The following is a 21725-nucleotide window of genomic DNA, read 5'->3' as shown; positions in this document are numbered from 1 at the left end:
ACCTCAGCTCACCATCGTCTTCTGTTTTTCTATTTAGAACAATCAGAGCAGGAAGCTGCAAACAATAAACTTGGAGGCGCCCCACCCACAACCACAACCTGTTTTTAGTGACCCATGAACAGTCCTCACCCAACGCTGCGGTCAGAAAACAATGGCTTTCATCGTATAGTGGCTCAGTCACACTGGGACCTTTCCCCAGCCAAAAAAAGCAATATTTTTTTAAAAATAATTCAGTCATGCCAGATTATTTATTTGTTGACTTATTTGCTTGTTTAATCTTACTTTAAGAAGAAAGTCCTTTGAAATTGACAATTTTTAGTGGGAGAACTTTCCAAAAGGAACATCATTGCCATGAATTGTGTTAGTGTAGATCAGGGGTGTCAAACTCCAGTCCTCGAGGGCCACTGTCCTGCAACTTTTAGATGTGCCTCTGCTGCACCACACCTGAATAGAATAATTAGGTCATTAAGGCTCTGGAGAACTGATCTACACAAGGAGGAGGTCATTAAGACATTTCATTTCAGTGTTTTGTAGCTGTGGCACATCTAAAAACTGCAGGACTGCGGCCCTCGAGGACTGGAGTTTGACACCTGTGGTGTAGATTATTGTGCACTGTCCTAATCAAACGAAATACACTGAATTAAACTAAATCAAACCACTACAGGTCTGAATTCTGAATTAGAAGCAACAATAAGAAGCTTCCATATTGTTTTGGCATTTAATTAGAAAATTACAGAAATATTTTCCAATGATATGAAGCTCATATCTATAAAGAGGAGGACAAATCTGTGACATTCCTGACCTCTGTTTATGAAACCAATTACGCAAAGTATTGCATTATCTCCTTCTAGAACATTCTAGAACATTTCAAGAACATTTCTGAGGTTTTTGGCTGAAATTTACTTTTCCTTTTTTTCTATCCATATTGGCCCTTATAGGCCAGCACAGAATTCAGATTATTTGAATCTGTTCACCTTTTTCCTGATACAGCCACAAACTTCAGTGTGTTTTGTTAAGATGTTACTTGACACACTAACACAAAGTAGTAAGTGGAAAATGAGAGGTTTTTAAATTGTTCTACAAGTTTGACAATTTGAAAAGTGTGGCGTGCATTTGTCAATCCTTCATAGAAGCTCCTTTTGCTCTAAAAAAAACTTTTTTAAATTGTTCTGAGTCTACCAGCTTTGCATGTCTAGAGACTGAAATTTCTACACATTCTTCCAAAAATATCTCAAGTCCTCAGATTGAAAGGTGAGCGTTTGTGAACTTTCAAAGCTCTATACAAATTCTCAATTGGATTTAGGTCTGGACTTTGACTGGGCCATTCCGACACATAAACCAGGGATTTCCAACTCCATATTCCTGGAGAGTTTCCGTCCTGTTGAGCTCTGATGCACACCTGCTCCAGTGAAGCGGATGACTGGATCAGGATAAGGTGCTTCTTATCTGATTCAGCTGTTAGAAAAGAAAGTGACACTGAACTCTGTCAGCTGTGTGGAGTTAAATATTTTTATGTCCTTTTTTTTCTGTGCTGAAAAAAAACACCCACAGCATTTATCAGTTATTAATTAGTTGACTTCTAAAGCCAGTTGGTTACGCTGCATTTTATTTCAGGTTATTGAAGTGAAGGGGGTTGTATAGAAATACACGACATGGTTTTCAGATTATTCTTTTGAAAAAAAGAAAAGGGTATATTTTTTTCTTTCACTCTGCAGTCAATCAAAACGTCAGTTAAAACACATTAAAGGTTGTAGATTTAACAGGACAAACTAAAATAATTTAAAAAGAAAGGCAAATGTAATAAAGCAAACATTTTCAGACCCATAAATTGTATCTCATTTGGATTCAACATCTGCAGGAAGACATTGTGTTTGGGTCCAGTGGAGGCTGGAGGAGCAGAGACATCAGTTCTCAGCTGCTCCAACACACTTACTGAGGGACAGGAGGGGTCAGAGGTCACCACTTAGAGAATCTCCTTTGATAAATCAAAGTGTGCTCTGTTATCTGACCTTATGCTTTAAATATTTGAGATTTGAGTATTTATGAGTCCAAGGAATCATTAGGATGTTTTATTTCTCTTCATAACTCCTGAGGATCTGAAATGTGTTTTTAAAGCTTCAGCATATGGAAACATTTTAGTTTTTGTTTTCAACCTGGAAATATGAAACCAGGCCAAGAATTCAACAAAATTCAGTGCATGCAGAACCATTTCCTGAGAAAAATCACCTCAGGTTATTAAAGGAAGAAAACGCCTTCAGCTGCCGGGGACGATTCATGCTTCCTCACTCACTTTTACAGCAGCTTCAAAAAAAAAAAAAAAAGCTGCCACATTCTTTAATTCTAAATCAGCTTTGACTGACCACATTTCATCTGTTCAAGCCTGATTACTGCCTGAAGAAGAAATCCTTTCAATCGAACCTGCCTAACAACAAGAAGCAGACTCTACAGATTTCTAAAAGCGGAAGGTTATTCTCCAGCCTACAGAGAATCAATACAAATAAGACCCTATGTTGCTGAGATGGATTTATCTGAAAATGATCACAATCCATCCATCCATCCATCTTCTTCCGCTTATCCGAGGTCGGGTCGCGGGGGTAGCAGCTTCAGAAGGGAGGCCCAGACTTCCCTCTCCCCAGCCACTTCTTCTAGCTCTTCCGGGGGAATCCCGAGGCGTTCCCAGGCCAGCTGAGAGACATAGTCCCTCCAGCGTGTCCTGGGTCTTCTCCGGGGCCTCCTCCCGGTGGGACGTGCCCAGAACACCTCACCAGGGAGGCGTCCAGGAGGCATCCTGACCAGATGCCCGAGCCACCTCAACTGGCTCCTCTCGATGTGAAGGAGCAGCGGCTCTACTCTGAGTCCCTCCCGGATGACTGAGCTTCTCACCCTATCTCTAAGGGAGAGCCCAGCCACCCTACGGAGAAAACCCATTTCGGCTGCTTGTATCCGCGATCTCGTTCTTTCGGTCATGACCCAAAGCTCATGACCATAGATGAGGGTGGGAACGTAGATCGACCGGTAAATCGAGAGCTTCGCTTTTTGGCTCAGCTCTCTCTTCACCACGACGGACCGGTACAGCGCCCGCTTGACAGCAGACGCTGCGCCAATCCGCCTGTCGATCTCCCGCTCCCTTCTTCCCTCATTCGTGAACAAGATCCCAAGATACTTGAACTCCTCCACCTGGGGCAGGACACCCCCCTTGACCCGGAGAAGGCACTCTACCCTTTTCCGGCTCAAGACCATGGCCTCGGATTTGGAGGCACTGATCCCCATCCAGGCCGCTTCACACTCGGCTGCGAACCGCTCCAGCGAGAGCTGCAGATCATGACCTGATGAGGCCAGTAGGACCACATCATCTGCAAAAAGCAGAGACGAGATCCTAAGGCCACCAAATCGGATCCCCTCAACACCTTGGCTGCGCCTAGAAATTCTGTCCATGAAAGTAATGAACAGAATCAGTGACAAAGGGCACCGATCCATTTGTAAGATTCCAGAGAACAACAGTGAGAGTCAGAAAACTTTTCTAAGAGTGGCAGGTCTACCACAATTATGTTGGCGGTTCATCCAGAAGAACCCAGAACAGCTTCTGGATCAGCACAGGCCTCAGCTCAGCTCAATGTCTGCAATTCGGTTCAGATTTGATATTCAGATCACAAAATACAAAATATGAAAATTATTAAAATATTCCAAACCTCTTCAGACCTATCCTGTTAACGAAGTTACACTGTTTCAAATTCTTCTAAAATACCTGAGAAATTAATCTCTCAGGTTGTTTTTCTGTGCGTTAATATGTGGGATGACCTCTGACCCCAGCTGTCACTGATGCATCTGTTTTGTTGAGGGCGACAGCACCGACTGATTCTCCTCTTATCAATCCTGCTGTTTTTACCTCACCCACACATTCCTTATGACACAGCCCCAATAAAATACACACACACACACGCACTCAGTGGCTATAGAAACACCAATGAATCCAACCATGCTTCTCTTGATTTTATTTTTTATTATGAACGTTTTTACTGTTCGTGGTTTAATTTGGCAGTAATCCGACAGGAACAGGGGAAGACGTGCGCCAAAGGAACCGAGGATGGAAGTCCACCTCAGGACGGCCCGTTGAGGTCTGAAGCCTCGGTATGTGGGCGCCACTCAAACCAGGGCGCCATGCAATGCCCCTCAATTACAAATTTTTAGAAATTTACAAAAGAAAAGTTACCTACTTTAGTGAATGTGAATTTTTAGTATCAAAAAACATGAACGCTGGGTCTACTGAACATATTTCTGTTTTGGGGAAAAACCCGGAGCACCCGAAGAGAAAACCAACAACACACTCATCATTCACAAAGTAGATACAGTTTTTTTTTGTAAATTTCTCAAAATTTGTAATCTCGTCTTTGTTTCCACTGAGGAAGCTGGCTTCTCACCGTCCGTCAGACAGTGAGATGCCAGATGAATCAGAAGAATACTCTGAAACATTCTCTATAGGAGACAAAGTGGTTGAAAAGTCATTGGACTTTGGATACAGCCTGAATTCCTGTACCCCCGGTTGTGCTACGACATAAAGCCCCTCCTCAGGGGCGCTTTCTTCAAGCCATAGCTCCAGTTGGAATTCCTCCATCTCCCAATCTAATAGTTGTCCTGGGAGAACAAAATCTACCCCAAAAGTTTGCTTCGGTTTTAAAACCTGTTCCTGCAAATCTTTGGAGAGACAGTATTCTGGATCGACAACATCAGATAGGTCATCTGGATGAACAAAAGGCTCCACCAGAGAGGTTTCATCAAAACATGGCTCCTGTTCTGATTCCTCTTCCTTCAGATCTTCAGTTGACAGGAACCCTGGATGAACGAAGGCTGCCATGGGGGAAGAATTCTCTCTCATTTTGGCACATCTTTCAACTGCCGGTTTGTAGTATTGCTTCAGTGTGATGCCAGAATATCCTGCAGACTTTCTCTTTTCTTCCACCTCGCTGCCCAGGGTCAGGATCTTTTCGGTGGAAGAAGTTTGCAGTTTTTCTGGCATTGGAACCACCTTTGCCAAATGTTTGCGAGAGAAATTGGAGAAGAAGCCCCTGATCTTCCCTGGAAGATCTTTGAGCTTTGAGAAGAAGGAAGTCTTCTTAACACTCTTGGATTCTTCAGAAGCATGCAGTCTAACAAAAAGGTCTTTTACTATGAGTTTAGTTTCTTCAACCATAGCATTCATGAGGAGACTTCTCGTAGGGTCGCTGGAGTCTGAAGTGCAACTGACTCTATCGACCACATATTTTACGATTAATTGATTTAACCTGTCAGTGTGTTCGGTACTGAAGTCTCCATAGACCTTTGCAACTTTTGCAAACGCTTCTGGCACCTTGTTGCCAACAAAGGCCGCGATAACTTCAGTGGAGCACTTATCCTTTGGAAGACAATCCAGAACTTTGGATGTAAAAAGCTCCAAGATTTCTCCAAAAATCTGGACCAGAACGCGGGTGGTTCTGTGATCTGGGTCTCCAGTAGACAGACGCATCCACTCCATCCAGGTCAGGTTGATGAACAGAGGGTGGATCATACCCCTCAGGGTGCTGACGGTGATCGTATCTTCAAAATTAATTTTACTAGCCATAATATCGCTATATGTATCTAGTTTGAGGAGAAACTTCAAGATTTCTGTTCAACAAAAAGTGATCCAGGCTCTGCAAAAACCGAGTTCAAAGTGGTTAGAGAAACAGAAGGAGCAAATACAGACCCTGACGTATGACGTCCGTTCATACGTCACAGGCATCAAACGCACAACAGAGTCTTATGATGTCACGCATATGGACGATTCGCCCACGTTAAAGCCGCTTTATAGAAACGGCTGCTTTATGGAGAAGTCCTGCAAATATCGAGATTTAGCTACAGAAAGATTTTTAATCTAAAAAGATTATTTTTAACAGGATCTAAACAGCTGAACCGTCCTGGTTCTGGTGGATGCCTTAACATTGTCATGCTCCGTGTTTTTCTGTGTGTTTATTTTGAGTTTTCTGTCTCGTGTCTCCGTGTTGTCCTGTTGTCCCCTCCATTACTCCCAGGTGTTTCTCGTTCCCTAATTACCTCCTGTGTATTTAGTGTCACCTGTGTGTCTGTCTTTGTTGGGTCCTCGTCTCTTTTGGCGTCTAGTCTCTGTCATCTGTGTTCCCAGTCCGTCGTCTCGTCTTTTGTGTTAACGGTTGCTACCGGTGTCGAGCCGTGCCGCCCGTTGTTTGGACCATGTTGGACTGTATTATTATGGACATTCATTATTAAAATCATTTGTTATCGCGTCCTGGGTCTACAGCGTCTGCCTCACCACCACTCACCACAACAGTTCATGACAAATGTACATGCATTATGCTGGTTTACAGGAGGAATGACGAATATTGTTCAATTAGGATTATTTTTGCGTAAGAAATTGAAAATGTGGAAAATATGGTTCATGAATATGTAAAATTATTTGGTTTCGTCTTTAATTTGAGCTGATATTTTTTTCTCTCTCTTCATCTTCGTTATAATAAAAAAATATTTCAGGACGAGAAGTTTTATTTCTTTAAAGGATGGAAGTAAAAAAAAATGTTTAAAAAAATTCCGATTCAGTCCAACAATGAAACGTACACAGATTTTTTAAATCCCGAATTTAAGCTGAAAACCTGGCCACTAAAACGGACGGTGAGGAGCCAGTTTCCTCAGTGGAAACAAAGGAAGACGAGAACGATTCATTGTCTTTGTTGACACACTGCCTGATTGCGCAGGCCATTAAAGCTTCCGGTTTTCACTTGTCTCTTGGGGATGTTGGTACTATTCTTAAACGGCTCTTAGGGAAAGTTTGAGCTGAAGTTCAGGGGGAGTAAATTGATGGTGACCCAGAAACGATCTCAGTTCACAGCCTGAGATCGTGTGCAGAGTGCAGTCAGCCAAGATGAGACCGCCCTGGATGGAACTGAGTCGTCTGAAGCCTCTGTGGTTGAGGAACTCTTCAGAGGAGATCATGGAGGAGATGAAGCATCGTCAGGTTCTGGTGCAAATGCAAAATCTCCAGCAGAAATCCCTGAAGAGACAACTCCCACTGAGACTGAATCAGAAGAACGTGTTCCAGAGTCCGGCAGCAAATAGGAGGAAAACCAGGGACAGACTGAAGAAGTGAAGATTAAAAAATGGCCATGAGAACCCTTGTCAGTGATCTGATCAGGAGGATTGTTGAAAGATCAGGACTGAGCCACCATGCAGAAAAATTTCATGCCATCGGTGATCGTCTGTTTGAGAAACTGTAGACTGAAATTGAAGGAAGAGTCCTCAGCATGAGCCCAGAGAAGATCACCAGCCAGGGTAAGGCCATTTTAAAGGACCTGCTGAAGAAGTGGAATAAGGCAGATGTGAGAGACACCCACTGATGTCACCTGTGCCTTATTCCACTTCTTCCCAGCAACACAGAGAATATTCTCATCTTCCTGGATTTACGGCAGCCGGTATTTGTGGAATTTATCCTTTTATCAACTTTTGGAAAGCGTCTTCATATTTCATCGATTTAAATTGATTTCAGCCTCTACAGTTCTTTCGAAGTCCACCTTGGGGCGGCCATGTTGAGGTCTGTAGCCTCTGTATGGGTTTTCTCTGGGTACTCCAGTTTCCCCACAAAAAAATATGTCCAATGAACCCAGTCCATTTTGGGGTCATTGGTGTTTCTATAGCCACTGAGGGGGTGTGCATGTGTGTGTGTGTTTATTTCACTACTGTTAAAATGATTTCCCTTTGTGAAGAAATGTCAGATGATCCCAACGTCCATTTTGGGTTGAGTTTTTTTGGGTTGAGTTTGATTAAAATTAATGCCAAGGAAGCAACAACACAGACAACAAACTCAGGCTTTATATTTGGCTTTAAATTCATTACAGTCCTATAAAAATTCCCAAAACTAAGTGAGCTGCAGTCCCATCATCTGGACATTTGTTTGGGTGAACTTTTTCGGTGTTTGTGGTTTAATTTGGCAGTAATCCGACAGGAACAGGGGAAGACACACGCAAAAGGAACCGAGGATGGAAGTCCACCTCAGGACGGCCGCGTTGAGGTCTGAAGCCTCGGTATGCGGGTGCCACTCAAACCAGGGCGCCATGCAATGCTCCTCAATTACAAATTTTGAGAAATTTACAAAAGAAAAGTTACCTACTTAGTGAATGTGAATTTTTAGTATCAAAAAACATGGACGCTGGGTCTACTGAACATATTTCTGTTTTTGGGAAAAACCCGGAGAGAAAACCAACAACACACTCATCATAAGACTTGTTAGTGGAGGAGATCTCACAGTGTTCATCACCCTGAACACATCACTCCTCTGAAATGTGGTGATAGCAGCATCATGCTGTGGGGAAGGTTTCAGGAGAAACCGAGAAGAAGGTCTGCCAAGAAGAGTGGGCAAAAAAATCTGTTTGAAACCTGATAGACACCAGCAGAACCCTGCAGAAGCCCACAGAATCCAGAGAACCCTACAGAACCTCACAGAACCCCACAGAACCCTGCATAACCTCACAGAACCCCGCAGAACCCCACAGATCATCATAGAACCCTGGAGAACCCAGCGGAACCCCACAGCACCCTGCAGCCAGCACTGCGTCTACTGAACATCGACTCGCTGCAACATGTTGATCATGTCATAATGTTGTCATTTTCTTTCCACCGTCACATAGCAACCCAATAAAACATGCTGGTGTTTCTGGGTGTAATGAGACAAAATGTGAAAATGTTCTGTTTGCTGTGCGAGAGCAGCAAATATCCAGAACAGTCGCTAAGTCTTCCTGTTGTATCAGATCCCACCGCAGAAAGAAGTTTTATCAAATAAAACAAAGAACTTCATTATGGATAATTATAAAACCAAACTTATATCAAACATCATAATCGTGTGCTACTGCCTGGCCTCGTTCCTGCCAGCTGATTGGCTGTGGGAAGTGCCTCTCTGTCCTTTCTCTGGCTCTTCTCTTGGCTCAGCTGTCTGACAGGAAGCAGATTGCTTGGTTTGGGATTTTGTTCGACTTCAGACTCTGATCAGCGTTAACGTCTCCGGGTTCAGAGGAAACCACTGGATCAGAACGCAGACAGACAGACGGACGGACTTGTTACCCGCTGGGCCTGCAGGGCTGGGAGACTTTCACCAGATAATTTTCATAAGTCTGTTCTATTACATCCTTATTATAATATTAGTGTAATAATGTGAAGCCAGTAGATGGCACAAGCTGATGTATGAATAAAACATTTTTATGCCAATTATATTGTGAACACAGTTAATTTTGGATTTCTCTGCAGCACACAGGGTTTTAAAAGCACATTTTATTCAAACTGATGTTCTGCCATCTTTTAAATTACATGTTATTTTTTTGGTGCCTGAGAGTTGCAAAATATAACAATTTTAATTTTAGCAGTAAGACAAACCCCCATTTTTATTTGTTTCATTTAGAATATAATTGCACTTCAAAAAATTTGAATATTTAAAAAAACAAATTTTATTTTAATAATCTAAATTGATATGAATCTCATACTGATGTACTAAACATAATGATGCATTCTGAATGTTTGTTTATGTTCATTTTGATGATTGTCTTAAAGGCAATGAAAACACATAATCCAGTTTCTCAGAATATTAAAATATTGCATAACAATAATAAGTAGAAGATTTTAAGTACAGAAATATGAGCCTGCCCAAATGTACATATGTGCTCTACATCTGCTCTCTGAATATTTGCTTTGCACTCATTTTGCCGACTCCACAGTAGGAATGTTCTGGATGTTCTATGTGTGGATGCCAAAACTTATGAATCTCCTCAAAACATTTGATGACATTTTCTCCTTCCGCTCAACTTTCAGTTGATGTATTTGGATACAGCGCTCAGTGATCCGCTGCTTTAGCAGGGAGCTGATGTTACTGGTGTGACTGTGTAGGACAAGGAATAATATTTCTATATTACAACATTTCTTTTTTGGGTCTCATAATATTCAAAAAACATTGATGTCACATTTTCAATATCTGTAAGCCATAATAATCAAAATTAACAGAAATATATGATTGGATGTGATGAATATGAATGATATTCTACAGCTGGATACATAACAGCATGTTTTATTTATACTGCAGGGAGTTCTGTCTTCATGTTGTATTGTTGTCTGATAATGACTGACAATGTCCCTGATATGACTGATGTTTCCACTCAGGCTGGTTTGTCCGGTGAGAAATGTTGTGAAGCTGCTTCGTTAAGCTAATTGTAGACGACAGGAAGAGTTTAAACTCAACGCAGAGCGGGAAGAACTTCAGAGGTTCTGATGTCTGCACCGGCCGCACACCTTCAGTGTTTCTGAGAACTACCAATCATGTGACTAAAAGGAGAAAAGTTCCACTCGAGGAATCTTCGATTCCACAATTTCTAATTGGCTTTCTGAGCATGTGGCCAGAGAGACAGCAAAAGCAAATGAGGTGGATCAGCAGAGCTGGAGTCACTCAGGACATGTTACTGTAAAATATCGTCTCTGCTCCTGAAGTTGTTAGCATGTCATGACAACTACTAGACTGTCATAGAGCTCAGTCTTCAGTCAGAGGCCTATTCAGAGTCGCTGCAAGACTGACTGCTACAGGAGATTCTTCCTGCCCACTGCATCACCACCTACAAAACCTCTTTGAAGTTGCTTGGATGATATGAGTTAAATGAGGCAACATTTATTTTCCTTTTGGGAGAAATAAATATAATATTTTTGAATTGAGTTAAATAGAACTGAACTCAACTGTGAACTGAATGAATTGAACTGAACTGAACTGAATTGAACTGAGTAAATGGAACTCAATTGAAATAAACTGATTCAAATTAAATTGAATTGATTTTATTGAACTGAACTCAACTGAACTGAACTGAATTGGATTAAACTGAATTGAACTTATGCTGCTTGAATTTTCCATTCTTGTGAAAGCCATGTTGTTCATCCTGTAAATATTAGCAAGGAAGAAATGAAGAAGAAAGCAGGTTTCATTGCTCTGAACTGCTCAGTCGACAGTAATGACAGCAGCAGGTCTGACTCCTCTGACTGCAGTCAGCTCTCTGATGTTCTGCTTAGAAACAGGAAGGAGTTTGTTGTTGCTTAAAACAGATTAATATGTCATGTACTCATAAGTTTTTTTTCTTTAACGTTTGGCAGCATCAGATCATGAAAGCAGCTCCCTGTTGGTGATGTTGAAATCTTTCTCCTGTCCTGCACCTTAATGGCCCAAAATGTGCCATTTATTTCCACAGTCGTTACTTTTAACTGACGGCTCCAGTTATCTGAAACCAATCCTGTTCACAGATACAGTTCCCCACTTTACACATTTTAACCACAAACGTTAATGTGTCATTGTGATTTTATATGATAAACCAAAGCAAAGAAGTGCAAAATTAGTTTTAGGCCCAGACTTTAACTAGGCCACTTTAACACATGAAGCTGCTTTGATCCAAAGTCTCATTTCACAGAGGATCTGACTGCAGGCTTGGAGTTCTTTGTCTTGCTGGAAGGTGAACCTCCAGCCCAGTTTCTGACCTGCCTCCCTTTACTCCTGGAGGAAAGACATCCCAAAGCATGATGCTGCCACCACCGTGTTTCACCATGCTCCAGACAGAATGGCTGTCCTCCCAGCATCAGGTTCTTCAGTCTTTATTTTCTGCTAACTCTTCTCTACTGATGCAGACTTTTTTCCTGACTGCCAATCAGAAAGTAAAATCATGTCTCCACACTTTTCAGATTTTATTTTGCTTTTGTAAAATTATTAGAGAGGGCCTGATCCAATATTAATATTTATATTGGTATTGAAAAACATTCTAGCTGGGTATCATGACAATGTGTCTGATCCATACTGTCTGCATCTGTATCGGATCTTCATGAGCCGATACCAAACCTCAGATATCAGTATCGGCATCGGAAGTGCAAACAGTGGATCTGTGAATCCCTGCATATAATTTTTTTTTTTAATCCATGTGTGTGTGGTTGCCGTAGGAGCAATGTGAAGGAGTGTAATCAGTGTTTTTGCAGGGAGCTGTAAATGTGCCCTGTGTTTATCCAACCTATTCAACAAATGAACTGTGAAGGCTTGAAGTTAAATGAGCTGTCAGTCTTTTTCTGCACCACTCTGGAATTACAGATTTTCAGGATACTGAAAATCTGCAACATTTCCCAGCTGTCTCTGTGCCACTGCAGCCACTGCCTGCTGCTGTTTCAGGTTCTCCTCAGTCTGTGCAATATACGAACGCTAAATGAGCTGCAAAGTGTGGTTGGGCACGTCTCCCACACATGCATTATCCCAGAGCTAATGAAGCAGTCGTGTTGTTCTTAAAAGCTGAGAAGTGGGGAGGTGGGTTGAGCCAATGCTGACAGAGCTGGGAGTGAGGGATGGGGGAGAGGTGAGGAATGAGGAGGAGGCTGTGGGTCCATGACGGTACCAGCCGCAGTGCTGATAAGCATCCACCTGGCTGAGGAGTTTGGCATGTCGGGTGGAGGAAGGGTCTGCAGGGTGAAGGTCTGCAGCGCTGCAAAGTGATTTCCACATAGCAGCGGTTCCTCCCTGCAGGACAGGCTGACTGGAGAGAATTCACAGAGAGCACAGAGTCAGGTTGGATGTTGGCTCATCTAATGGGCTCAGAGTCATTTGTTTACATTCCAGCTGATTGCAGTTTTTAGAACAAGGAATAAATCCTCCAACAGAGAGTCAGACTTTGCCTGTTTTGGCTGATTGTAGCAGCTTAAAGGACACCGACTGGAAACGTTCTACGTGATCACTGCTATATTAGCACATAAAAATACTTTCATAAGAAGCATGGAGATGGAGGAAGGAGTTTTTCTTGTAACACGTGGGGTGCCGGTTTGAACCCCAGTCTGTCCCTGTGGTTGTCTTTGGGGAAGACACTTCACAACACCCGCCTTGCCTGCTGGTGTTGGTCAGAGGGCCTAACAGGTGGCGCTGCTGTCAGACTGTCTCAGAGCAGCTGTGGCTGGTAGCTTACCAACAATCACAACTAAATGTTGTGAGAAGTGCTTTGGAGTCCTCTGGACATAATAAAAAAGAAGTACCAGGGTTTAAACAGTTTTGGGTTTTTCATCATAGTTTAGTTTTATTTTGTTGATACATTTTTTCCAGTTCAGTTAGATTTAATGAGTTCTTAGAATGGGTTTGGATGGTTTTATTAGATATTACTAGTTAAATATTGCCATTTAGTTTTTATTAGTTATAATAGTAGTTTTAGTTTTATTCATGCTTTGTGTTTACATTGAATACTCACTATTTTCAAAAAATCTATTAAAGTTTTGTCCCAACTTTTACTGTAATTTTGCAGTACTGCCAGGAGGAATATGGAGTGCCATAAACTGCTTGTGTGTAAAAAAAAAAAAAAAAAAATCACATCAGTTTGATCGGCTAACAAAGAGATTCATAAATAGAAAAACAAAAGCTCTAATTTCAGTTTTTCCCTATTAATTAACATTTTTATTTCTTTCAGTTAACAAAATCCTTGTCTCTATTTCAGTTCTCGTGGTTTCATTCGTGCTCGTTAACACTGACAGGTACGGCTGTTTTTTCTACAGCTGTAGAAACTTACAGTTGAGGCACCAAGCTGTAGTTATTTTTAATCAAGCATGAGACCCAGTTTGTCGTAACATAACTTGGTTTAGTGGGGAGGAAAAACCAGGAGCTGATTTCCTTATTATGCCGGTGCTTCTGCAGATTGAAAGATGGATGAGCTCAAAAATCAGCTGCAGATGCTGAGTGACCGGCAGTGTCTGATATCAAAGGAGAGGCTCTGGGCCCACACTGTCGTCTCCTGCCTGGACGCCCTTCCTTTTCTGGAGTCAGGATGTTGATAAGGTTTGTTCTGCTCCCTTCTATTGTTTCCCCTGTCTCTCCCAGTTCAGCCACTAAACAGATGCCAGTCAGAGACCCCCCATTCTCCCCCCTAACATCATGGCGGTGGTCCTTACAGGCCGTAAAGCCCAGCTGCCTGTTATCGTGTAGGAAGTGGATGAGTTGTGAAGCAGCTGATGCTAAAGAAAGAGTGTGTGGATGGGGTTAGGAAGTCCTGGAGGTGCTGATAAGTTATGGCACTGCTCTGTTGTCAAACTCCTCACTACTTCCCATTTATTGATGCTATGACATCACCTTATGTTCAGCGGTGCAGCTTGGGTCTTTAAGGAAGTCGCCTCTGCCCTCCAAAGCTTCCCTTTGTTTTTCAGCTACATAACCAGCTGAAAACCAAGTTTGCTTTAAAACAGTTAAGTGAAACACTTATGTTTCACTTAAATCGGACTAGAAGTTAAAACTTACAATCAAGGCTTAATTTTCACCTGTTTAATTCGGCTTCCTGTGTTCTCTTTTTCTGACTCCTGCTTTTATGTAGCAATAGAAAGAAGAATTTTTATTTTTCCAAAGTAAAAACTAGAATTTCTGGCCTCAGCATCAGCAATGTTGAAAACACACCAAACACGAGGAAGAGGAAGCTCTGTTCAGATGAGACCAAAACGTAGCATTTTGACCAAATACAATGGACAACTTAGAACTTTTGTTCTAGGGTGACTGAAATTCACCCTAGGAATTGATTTTTAAAAAAGACTCAGACCTTACAACATTAAAAGAAATTCCTGTTTCTTTCCTGACAGAACAACTTTCATCTGTTCGGTCAGAGCAGTTAGGATTAGAACTGACAATGTAAAATAAATAATAACGAAACTGACTGAAACAATAGACCTAATATGTAAAAATAAACTTCAACAAACCTTCTTTCAAATGGTTCAGAAAGTGCAATTAGGAATTCTAAATATAATGCAAAATAAAACATAAAGCGTGACATCACCCAGCGCTCAAAGCATAGAATTATACTGAATAGATCTGTCCTTACGGATCGGGCACATTGTCACTGATACCTGATGTAGATTTTTTTTTCAGTATTGTGACCGATACAGATATTGATATCGGATCAATGCATCCCTAATTTTCACTTTTTCGATTATTCATAGGTAATGAATTCAAAGTATTACCCTAAATCGACTGGTGGAAGTCATGAAAAACCAACAATTAGTTCGTCTTCCAAAACTTTTTGTCAGGCTGTTGGCTACAGATATCTGAAGAATTGATACAGAGGAAAGAAAGTGTCCATACAATAAGTTACCCACACAGTTTAAAGCTGTTAGCTCGTTGAAGACCCTGTGGCTGAACCACTCAGCCGTTCAGGAGAGGGGAGGCACAGCGCTGCGGAAGCTGCTCATTGTTTAACAAGGAGTTTCCGTCCCGCCGTTTCTCAGCTGAAGCAGAGAACGTTGAGGAAAATCTGGTTTAGTACAATGAAGTCTCCCAAAATGAGACAAAAGATATTTGGAACCAGTAATCCTTTTTACAGTAAAATATCTGTGTGTATGTTTGTATGCAACCCTGAACAGGTTCTGTGTATTTAGATTTATGAATTCAAGTTATTAGAATTTAAAATTAAATCTGCATTGTAAACAGTTTTTTTCTTTCTTTCTCAGCGTTCTGTTGGCTCTACTTGCCATTAATATGTTCTAAAAACTATGCATGCATATCCATTAAGGTTGGTGATTTTCGGCAACTTAGTGTCTATTGTTCTTGCAGTTTCCCAGATGGCTCCCCTGAGCTCACACTGTACAAAACTACTTCATCACCTGCAGTTGTTTATATGCAGATGATACACAACTTTCTATTTCAGTGTCACACATGGCTGCAGTGGCTAACTGTTGCTAGGTAAGTGTGTTGATGAAATTGGAGGTAGAAATCAGTCCCTCTGTGACCCTGCCTGGATAATCAGGTGTAGATGAAAGGATGTTTTGTCTAAATTCAGACCCAGATGAACCTGTGAGGTCTGAAGTGGTCTTTGGGATTAATTTAGAATAATACATTTATAACTGTTACACATAAAAAGGTCTGGACCTATGCTGTATTATTGTAATGGCTAGCCTGGTAAAATACCCACTGAGCTAAGAGAGGTATGACCGTATAGCTCAACTTTCTTAGTTTTATGCTTAGTTTTCACACAAACCAGCCCTCTAATCAAGCTAAAACGTCTAAGGAATGCTAAAAACCCATTGTAAAACTTTTACTTCTGGATGAAAGGCTTTACAATACAAAATCTAGATGTTGATGATGAATGATTTAGAAATTTTCTTTAGCTATATTTTCAACTAAAGCTAAACAGCCTTGGCCATGTTTGACAGATCTTTCTAAAAATAAATATCTCCGCTACATCGTTAAAAGAAATTCAGTTTGACAAAGGATCGGTTTGGCAAAAGTTTCCATCCTTGTGAACCCCCACAAATCCACCCATTGCTTTTAAACATGCCAAACCCATAGGGGGCAGTGTGGCGCAAACCTAAAACCTATGTCAGCCAATCAGATTGCTTCAAAACAAGCACGACTTCCGGTTAGGACATAAACATGGCGCCAGGAGGGTCATGTATGTGGACAGATATATAGTTTGAACTAGCTCTAAATAGCTCTATTAGAGTATGAAGTTTATAAAAAAAAAAAGAGGCAATGTGGATTTGGATTCTTGTCAAAGGAGGTATGTGAATATACTGGCGCGTTACTTGTCGCAGTCAGTAATGCGTGGGACCCTAAAGCTCCATTTTCCCATCTACACATGCAAACACAAATACAGTTTTCTTCTGCTTGTTTTTGTCTATGTGAAACAGTCCAAAAGGCATAAAGAATATATATTTGCTCAAAAACCTGATTTTTGCCAGAATAAAGAGACGCAACGTAAAAAAAAATGTATGCATACGTCAGTTATCAGTGAGTCAAGACTGCAGTGAGACTTAAGCAGCAACAGGATAATGTACCATATCACACTCTCCTCCTTACATCACTGAACTGTATTTTAAAAATGTTGTCACTGTTCTAAAAGGTACAAAATAGTTATGAGCCTAAAAACATCTCAGAGTTACAGGAATGAACCATGTAGAACAGCTGAAACCAGAGGTTTACATACACTGTTTCAAAAAACACATGACTAGTTTTCACGGGTCTGACATGAAATCAGAACAAACTTTTCTTGTCTCATGTCAGTGAGGATTAGCAAAAAAAAGAATGTATTTGCTAAATGTCAGAATAATGAGAGAGAGTTTTCTGGTTTCAGTTGTAGCAGTTTCCTCTCCACCAGGCAGCTTGTTATCCTGACTCTGTTTTCATTTCAAACTTTCCGAGAAGGAGACGTTACCTATTTAAGGGAACTGTTATCACCTCCATGTGATAACCACGTTAAGCAAACATTCACAGATGTGTGCTCTCATTGCCGGCTTGACTCTCTCACAGGAAAGTGCTGACCACCTTCAGACAGAATGTTGCTTCGGCTCCCTCCATGTTGGGAAAATAAAAGCCTCCTCTCTGAATTCAGCTGCAGCAGCAGAGACAGAGTGGCAGGTGCATAATTAAAGAAAAGCTCTTCGTTTGCCTTTCAGGCAGGAGAGAGCGGGTGAAGGGAGAGGGTGGGTTGGGGGGTGGCATCATTATTCAAGATCTTTGGTCTTGGCATGTGTGTGTCTGTGTGTTTTCAGAGGGAGGAGCCATGGACATCATCCCATCATGGTGGGATGATGTCGAGATCCTACTTAACTGTATGGTCTGATCAAGGAGCAAAAAACAATCAAAAAATCTGAACTAGATTAATTGTTTGTACTTAATGTTACATTTTTTCTGCAGAGTTAAAGCTTTAATTCCTGACGTTCCTGACATATGAGGATTCCAGACGTTTCCTAACATTTCAGAAACATTTTTTTTCCTTTTGCAGCCACAATCCTGAATGTATTATTGAAATTTTAAAGGATGAATAACACAAAGTAGAGTGTAATTGTGCAAACAAGGAAAGAAAACCTGTAAAATGTGACATGTATTTAACGCCTAAAATCCAGAACTGACTTCAGCGATCAACTAGTTAGTAAATAATCCACCTGTGTGTCATTTAATCTCAGCATAAACCCAGCTGTTGACCGAGCAGCATCATGAAGCTTAAAGCGGGACTAGCTTCTGACACAACATCCCACATGGGCCCAATATGAACCCACACAGACATGGAGGCTCAGCTGAACCAATCCCCATGTGCAAGGAGAGCATTAATGAGAAGCAACTGGTTAACTCTGGAGGAGCTGCAGAGATCCACAGCTCAAGTTTTAACAGTTTTCCACTAGCCATGAGCCACACAGAGGACCCATCATGTTGTCCTAGATCCTAATGTGTGGTAGAAAACAAACACTGCACATCACCACTGCCATGCGCTCACAATGCACATAGCAGTGGAAGTAACACGGCGTTTCCTCATCAGAGACAGAGCTGCTGATGGCTCATGGGAAGTTGTTGGAGATAAATACACACCCATCCTGGAGGAAAATCTGCTGGAAGCTGCAGACTGAAGACTGGGACTGAGGCTCAGCCACCAGCAGGACAACACTCCAACACTTACAGCCAGAGACAACGGAATAGTTTAGATCATGGAATCGTTTAGATAACAGCGAATTCCTGAAGCTTCGGTCCTAAATCCAGTAGAGAATCTGTGTGACTAGGATTTCAGTATCTATGTGATTCTGATAGAGACAAATCATTAGAGAGGGAGGCTGATCACAAATACACTCCGCACTTCAGATCGTTTTATATATATATATATATATATATATATATATATATATATATATATATATATATATATATATATAATATGGCTTAATAAGGCAAGGATCAAGCACTACTAATTTAGTATCAAACTCTCCACTCTCTACCGAACTTTGCAAAGTTTATATTTTGTCAATAATAATTAAACCATCTGCAAAATCTGAAAGATTTATCAATATACTTATTATGAAACAACTGCACCTCTATACTGCACCACAATAATCACAACTTGTTAGCATTGCTCCCACACCTCCACCCACCTCCACCCACAGCCTCTCAGATGAACCCCACATTCACATATTTTAAGTGAATTAATCCAAAACTTTTCACTTTGTGTAAACGTTTCTGAAATGTGATGGTAGGATTCCAAGTACGAATGTACAGAAAAAGTGTTTTTTGATTACATAAATTTGTACTTTATGTTATGTTTTTGTCCAATTTTAACTGAGAATCTGTTTTGGACGACATGAGAAGTCAGAAGATTGAAGTAGGATGTTGTGGGAACACTTCACAGCGTGTGCTGCAGCCAAACTCATCCGATGCACACCTGTTGCTGCCCAGCAGTGATGCACATCCTGCATGCTCCGTCACACCCTGACCCCTCTGGAGAACGGGTGCTGAAACGTGAGCCGTGTAGCTGGTGTGGTTGTGTACTCACTCAGTGAAAGCAGCAGCCAGGTGACGGTCAGCGTCGCCCTCATCCTGTCTCTGAGCTCGTCTTCCTCCAGATGGATCCGTCCTTCATGCAGCACAGCTCCTCTGGCCCTCACCTTGGTTTTTGGAGATGTTGCTCTGATTACAAATGCAACTGTCACGCCTTTCTCCTTCAATTTGGTTCTGAAGGGAAAATGATCTTGCTCAGCTTATTGTTTTTTTTTTAGTTGTTTCTTTTGGTACTGGACTGAAAGCAAAGAATTCTTTTGTTGCTCTCTGCACCGTCTTTGTCTCCTCTCTCTGTGCGGACTTGGGGATTTGGGGGAAGAGTATTTCTGTGGTCTCCTTGGCTGCCCCGTTGTTCTTCAGTCGCTCTCCCACAGAGGCTCCGTCCCGTATTGTGCTCCAGCCGACCCCGCTCTCCTCCAAAGAGTTGAGTTGTTTGCAGAGCAGCAGCTCGGCCCTGCCTTCCTTATCATGAGAAGCAGGGGCTGACCCAGAGCAGTCCAATCCCACTGCTCCTGGACTTTCTGCTGCTGCTGGGACACTTTGAATAACAAAGGAAGCCAGGAGACAATGTGTTCCCCTTGGTTTGGATTCAGTTCTAAAACGGTCCGTTCCTCCAGGGCGTGGGGTGAAGTCACATCAGCACTGATGTGATCCGATCTGGAGAATATGGCAGCGGATTCAAGCAACCCAAGATGGAAAAATGAAAATTAGGAGCGCATTTCTGCTAAAAAAAAAAAATCAGAAATATTCTAGGAAAAACAAGGAAAGATCCGAGTTTGAAAAGTTGCAAATTTTCTAGAAAAAACAAGACAATTTTGCAATTAATCTCAGAAGTAATAAAAAATAAAAATAAAAAAACATTTAAATTCCTGAGTTTCAAGAGTCCAAACTTTTTGGCTCCTCTGGAAGGCTTGCATGTATTATCAAGTCTTCTTAAAGAAACAGTGTAACTTCCTATCTCATAATTATGATTCAGAATCTGAATATAATCTGTCAAAATTATGGCTTTCATAATTTCCTGTTGAACTTTGAATTGTTCTTTATTGGCAGAAATTAAGTTCCAATTGTTGTTATGAAAAACAAGAAAAAAAGCAAAACATTGTCTTTTTTACACTATACTATTATGCTACTTGTTTGTCTGTCACATAACATTTCATAAAGTACAGCTGGAGGTTGTAGTGAGACAGAATGTGGAAAGGTTTAAGTTCTATAAAAGCTATAATGAGTTTCATTGGTCCATATTCACATATAAAATGCTTAATTTCCAAAGAAAACAGCAAAACTTTAGAAAAAGAAAGATATGGAGAAAAACATAACAGTCAAATTAAAATGAAAGGAATCATCCTTTAATTTTGTCCTCTGACTGTCCTTCCTTGCATCAGCACCGGCCTGTGACATTACACAGTGACTCATCTACAGTCGAGATGCTTGACAGGAATTACCTGCTTTTGTTAATCCAGTCAGTTATGCCAAACCTAAAATTTGATCTTTCAGTGATGTTAGAGGGAACTCTTAAAGTTAAGGACAAAAAGAAAATTTGTGAAGACTAAAGTTTTCTGAATGTATCTTTAAGACACATCTGGTTCAGACCAAACATTAATGTGTTTTGAGCTAATAGTTCATGTAGCTTTAGAAAGACGAATACATTTTCACAGATCAGCCAGCAGAATGTCTGAAAGTGTTTTAATTCGGTCAGAAGTTGGAAGTTGCGTTTTGGAATGATGACCCGTCAGGAGAACCGTCTGTCAGTGTGATGATCTAAACTGAGGACATTCATGTTTTATCTGCAGATGGATTTTAAAAGGTGAGCCTTTCATCCAGAAACAACAGCAATGTGATTTCTTCCAGAAATGTTCTTGTTGGTTCAACTGACTCCGTGTTTGACTTCAGATGAAATTCATCTAAAGTTCTGCTCTGCAGGAACCTCTGAGTTCATTTGGCTGCATGTATCCATGACAACAAATATTTCCAACTGTTCCAGGAATTGCTTCCACTGCCATTTTCTTTTTGCAGAGTTTCCATTCATGTGGCTCCAAATCTCTGACTGACAGAAAATAACTGGACCTCCTCCAGATCCTTTTCTTAATGCTAAGCACATAAGCAAAACACTTTCATTATTAGGACACTGAGTTAGCATGTAACTGCTAACTGCTTTGGGGTCATTTAAGCTCCGCTGGCCTTCTATGGAACGTCTGGACGAATGCAGAGAGATGAGATAAGCATCAGGGTGTGGGAGACTCCGTGGGGTTTCCTGCCTTTGGAACTGTGATGAGTCGTTCATAAAACGTTTTGGAGATGAAGCTTCAAAGACGCCTTTGAAGTCAGGAGTCATGCTTGGGTGGCAGATCTGGAAGTGACTGTTAGATTAAAGTCTGAATGTCTGCATTCGTAGCAGATACTATCATCCAAGAAACAC

General features: G+C 41.3%; 1 protein-coding gene across 1 annotated transcript in view; it reads right to left on the bottom strand.

The window, feature by feature from the left end:
• podxl (podocalyxin like) overlaps positions 1-19820 on the bottom strand; it is a 29610-nt gene extending 9790 nt beyond the window's left edge. The window contains exon 1 of the mRNA XM_014472163.2: positions 19305-19820. Coding sequence (XP_014327649.1) covers positions 19305-19347 — 43 coding nt within the window. The 5' untranslated portion in view covers positions 19348-19820. The remainder of the gene's footprint in view (positions 1-19304) is intronic.
• Positions 19821-21725: the final 1905 nt, after the last annotated feature.

This window comes from Xiphophorus maculatus, chromosome 17, assembly GCF_002775205.1.
Source record: "Xiphophorus maculatus strain JP 163 A chromosome 17, X_maculatus-5.0-male, whole genome shotgun sequence".
Lineage (NCBI taxonomy): Eukaryota > Metazoa > Chordata > Actinopteri > Cyprinodontiformes > Poeciliidae > Xiphophorus > Xiphophorus maculatus.
Note: the sequence above shows the minus strand (reverse complement) of the source record. Positions and strands in the feature narration are given on the sequence as shown.